This window comes from Alosa alosa, chromosome 16, assembly GCF_017589495.1.
Source record: "Alosa alosa isolate M-15738 ecotype Scorff River chromosome 16, AALO_Geno_1.1, whole genome shotgun sequence".
Taxonomy (NCBI): domain Eukaryota; kingdom Metazoa; phylum Chordata; class Actinopteri; order Clupeiformes; family Clupeidae; genus Alosa; species Alosa alosa.
Genome location: NC_063204.1, coordinates 16782204 through 16787317, shown reverse-complemented (window position 1 = coordinate 16787317; position 5114 = coordinate 16782204). Strand labels below are relative to the sequence as shown.

At 40.2% G+C, this 5114-nt stretch overlaps 1 protein-coding gene across 1 annotated transcript; it reads left to right on the top strand.

The window, feature by feature from the left end:
* Positions 1-106: 106 nt before the first annotated feature.
* mettl4 (methyltransferase 4, N6-adenosine) lies at positions 107-3201 on the top strand. Its single transcript, XM_048266091.1, has 8 exons — positions 107-525; positions 688-756; positions 901-1237; positions 1358-1427; positions 1551-1725; positions 1927-2033; positions 2125-2216; positions 2729-3201. The coding sequence occupies exons 1-8, from the start codon at positions 268-270 to the stop codon at positions 2890-2892; spliced, it is 1272 nt and encodes a 423-aa protein (XP_048122048.1). The 5' UTR covers positions 107-267; the 3' UTR covers positions 2893-3201.
* The last annotated feature ends 1913 nt before the right edge of the window (positions 3202-5114 follow it).

Genomic DNA, 5114 nt, shown 5'->3' with positions numbered 1-5114 from the left:
TTTGCAAGATTTCGACATTTCCCCCCAGACCAGACCACGCGCGGATGTTTATCATGCATTCCAGACCTTCAGAGTCAGACACACCCTCCTAGCCAGCTACGTCATATATGCGCCTCGAAAAGTAGTGGTGGTGGTGGAGTTACAGTAGTAGCACAAGTTAGCTAACAAGCAGCTAATATGCATGCTACCAATTCCTTCTCCCGATCATAAAAGTTGACTTTATATATGCGTTATTGTGAAATCGATTAAGTCATTCGAAATCTGCAAATGTCTGTAATAGTTTCTGATAGTCGCGGATGGCTCGTGGACTCGCAGTCCTTTATTAATGAGAATTACAGTGGTTGCCACGATGGTTTAATGCAGCAGAGTCCAAAGAACATCTCTACTGAACTGTATCGTTTTAAAAAAGAGTATTTTGACATTTTCACGCCACACATAGTTTCCAAACCCAAGTCAGAAAATGTGGAAACGAAAACATCAGAGGATAACCTGACCGTCCTTATTGGTGGTGTTGAAGCACAGAAGGTGAGAGCTGCACGAATGACACTTCAGAATGGATCATCATAAGCTGCAAATTCACTTCAGGATTTTACGCATGTTGCAATGTTACTGCATTGGCTGCACATGAAACTCGGACTGGGTTGTGGTATTTGGAACAATTGCATTTTGTTATGTTGTACCCTTTAGAAGAAAGGAAGGAAACGCAAACGAGACCTGAATCAGGGTGAGCTTGATGCCCAGGTCTACCATGAAAAGGTAAGTGTGAATGCACACCCAAATATGCCAACTTCGACTTTCCAAGCAAGCCTGATTCGTTTTTCAAATTGTTCATTGTTATCAATAATGTAAGTAGCAACGCTAACCATAATACATAGTACTACATCTTACATTTATTTTTAGATTAGACTGTTGGTTCAAGAAGGAGCTGGATCCTTAGTCGAGGCAGGGAAATCTCTTGGATACCTAACAGGAGCAGTTCCTGAGGGGGCAACACAGACTATACCTCAGGATTGTCACCTGGCGGCCATGTGTGATATGGCCAAGTCATTGCCTGTGGATGGTTCTGTAGCCCTTCAGTCGATCTGCAGGGATGAAGAACTGGACCTGTTTTCAAGAATAACAGAGAATTCATTTGACCACAGTTGTGCGGTGACACTGATGGGAGAGAGGTACCTGCTTCCTGCCCGTTGCCGTTTTCTTCTCTCTGATATTACACGCACACAGCCCCTCCTGAACTGTGAGTATCTAGGGCTACACCTGCTGTAAATGGGTTTGACTAGATAAACTCAGTTAAGTATGCATACGAGCAGTCATCAATAAGATTGACAAATAGTAAAAACTGGTATTTTTGATACAGGTGGGGAGAAGTTTGACCTCATTGTTCTGGATCCACCCTGGGAGAATAAGTCTGTAAAGAGGAGCAGCAGGTTAGTATCACTGATTTGTATGCTCTACAATGAGGAATGATATGAGCCCTTTATGAAATTCTTCGGTTGTCCTTGTAATAATAATACAAGTTAGCTGCATCAGATGTTTTCTATTGTTGACAGATACAGCTTCCTCCCTTCCACTCAGCTCAAACAACTTCCTGTCAATCTCATAAGTTCACCAGAGTGTTTGGTGGTTACCTGGGTAACAAACCGCCCCAGACACCAGCGTTTTGTCAAAGAAGAGCTGTACCCTCACTGGGGAGTGAAACCTCTTGCAGAGTGGCTTTGGGTGAAGGTAATTAATAGTTTCAATAATAGTAAACAAACATGTCCAGGAATGTATTACTTGCACTCTGATTTTTGAGTCTGTGTTTTACGTTGATTTTTGAGTCTGTGTCTTATTTTGATTTACATTTATTCATTTTGACCATATCTATTTGGTTGTGTATTCTATGAACCTTTAGTCATACTAACTCAATTTTGTATTTTCTTATAGGTTACTCAGGCTGGTGACTTTGTATTTCCTTTAGACTCTCCACATAAGAAACCCTATGAAGTGTTGGTGCTGGGAAGATACCATTGTGATAAAAATGTCACAACCAGGTACAGAAAGGTTTTTTCTGAGCATCCATGTTTATAAATATGTGCATGTATTTGTTGTAATGTGCAGCTCTTGCCTTCCCCATGATTGTAGTACCTTTAGCAAAAGTGAGACTCCTCTTCCAGATCAGCGACTGATTGTCAGTGTTCCTTCAACTCTGCATTCCCAAAAGCCATCTCTCTCAGGTATTTTACCATGCATTTTCATTCTTTATGACAAGCACATGGGGCCTTAATTTAGCAGGCAAGAAGCAGAAATGAACAACAGCTAATTTGATAATTTGGAAAAATAACTTTTAACTAACATGAGCAAGATCCTTAGGTAAACATGGGTAGATCAGTACAAGCCATCTGGTAGGCTAGTTTTAGTTCACACATGAGACACTTTGTGCATTGTCAAACTTTGCTCTTTGTGTGCCAATTAAGTTAGGGCCCCTGGTGTTTATCTGGTTATCCAGGTTTTTATTGCATCACTAATGTTCACATCTATAATTATGACTAGAACACTTTACAGACACATCCATCTGGGTTTAGAATAATAGAAGACCTACAGTAACACTAAAACAGACTTGGCAGGTGGTGTAAAGCACCTGACCTATTACCTGACCTATTACCTAACTTAGTGGTATTGGTCTGGACATTTTACCCGTATGCAACATTTTAATTTTGTACTATAATTGTTTCTCGTTTGTATGTAGCTGTGCTGAAGCCTTATATCAGCCCCAATCCCAAATGTCTGGAAATGTTTGCACGCAGCCTCCACTCAGACTGGACCAGCTGGGGGAACGAAGTTCTCAAGTTTCAACATATCAGCTACTTCACTAAGGACACAACAGATGAGTTACACTCCACGAAGCAGTGAGGTGTCCTCAGACTTTAGCACAATTCAATGATAGCTATTTAGAATATTCCATAGAGGAATGCAATCTTTGTCATTCCTCTCACCTTGGGAGGTCTGTGTGAAGAATATCAGTAAGTGATTTGCAATCACTGCTAGAGCTCCATATCAGCCATGGAATTAGGATTTCCTTGTTTCATGTCTGCCTCCCATAATTAGAGCCCAGGTTCAATTGTGACCATGTCACCTTTTTACACTTTGCAAATTGTGATGTAGCCGTCTTTCGTCTGTATTTTATAGAATTTTGTACAATAAATGTATTTTCTAATTTAACATTTTCATGGTGAATAGATGTGAATGAATATCTGCAATTAGATCAGCAGAAAAGACAATGGTAAAGGTGCTCTAAGTAATGTTAGTCTGTTTCTAAGATAAAACATTTTTGTCACATACAGCCAAAATCACCTCACCATTAGTTAGCTGCCAGTCCCTTGAATACACTGTAAAAAATGTGGTCTCTGTCGACAGCCCAGGCTCCAAAAACCGCAACAAAAACAGCCAGGTCCAACCATGAAGCCATACTGTAAAACATAACAAACTGTTCCAGCCAATCTCCAACGATAAACGTTCAGGAGAGTTTCAGTAGGCGAACTAGCTCTCTGTTTTGTTTGAATGTCAACAGAAGTGACGTTGCCCAACATGCTTAGAACAGAAGTGGCGTTGCCCAACATGCTTTAATACTGTGTATCAGTGGAGAGAGAGAAGTTAGTTGTTTGTAACATTCAGGACCTGTGTCGCATGGTATTATTACCGTAAAACAAACAAACAAAAAAGAACAATGTTACTACCACCACCAAAAAGCTCATCATGAATAGAGAATAGTCAGTGAGAAATAGTCGGTGAGAAAAGTCATGAATGTGTGTTTCCATTTGGAATTGAGACAATACTGCTCTAAATATAAATATAAAATAAAAGTGCAACAAGGTCCAAGAAATGAAGGTGCATCAATTGCCAAATACATATAATGTAATGCAAATGCTTTGGTGACAAAGCTCTGCAATATACAACACCAACAATAATAGTGAAAACCTAAATACTACTAAAATAACAATATTTTTTTTATATTTATATATTGTATATAGTTTTATTGGCTTGTAATTGCATTACTTATTCTTTTAAACAGATGGGCTTGATAGCACTGTAGATTGTCATAAGGTATGTAGAGCAACAGGTGGCAGCAAATGGCAAACCAGGAAAATCGCCTGAGTTATTTGATGCTTGTGAAATGGGCCCTACCTATGATGCTTGTGAAATGGGCCCTACCGTGCCTCAGTGTGCGACCACTCACCAGTCTTAAGCCCATAGACACAACTATATCAATGAAAAAATGCTTCTTATGTTATCCGCATCCTAGGAACAACCACATTTTGCACATCATTGAAGTGTCCTGCATTAGCTTGGATGGTATGCAATTCCTTATGGTATGTGGGTTCTGATTTTTCATGATTTTCAAACTACTTCTTGTAGTGCAAATCTTGAGCTTTATCAGGTTGAATAGAAAATTGTTTGTTGGGTTGTCCATGTGCGTGCTGGCAGTTGCAGCACAAGTAATCATGCACAGCAAACCTGTGTTGAAGTAGAAACACTACTTTGTCATTCTACTGATAGCTGATTCCATTGGAATGGCTTTCATCATGGACTCAATTGACAGTGCAGTCTGCGGCCACCTGCCACAGTGTCACATGAAGCCTATGTTCATTCCGAGCCAAGGCCAATAAAACCACATTTTGCTCTCTCTGCAAATGCTATACCCTGGGCCACTTTACATGGAAATATTCTCGCACAGTTTCCATTTATGCTGCCATAGGAAATTTATCTAACAGCTCAACAACGGTTTGCCAGACAGGGAATTTGTGGTTAGGCCATTTCTCCTCTGGCTCTACACACCATATGGCGCATAGTTTAATAAAAAGGCATTTAGAAATCTAAGAACTGGTGGGAACTAAGAAACAGAGGCACCTGCACGACTTGGAAGCAGCACACAGACTGCAATGAAGCGGGCTACACACTAGACCCAGATCAGAGGCATTTCTATTTGCCAGGGCTCTGTGTGATTTACAACAGCATAAAAGTCACAACTACAAAATGTTAGGGATACACAATCACACAGATTTGGCATTGCAATGTGCATAATTCTTACTTCAGAATACAAACAACAACTGTCCTAACTAGCTTAGAGAATCACA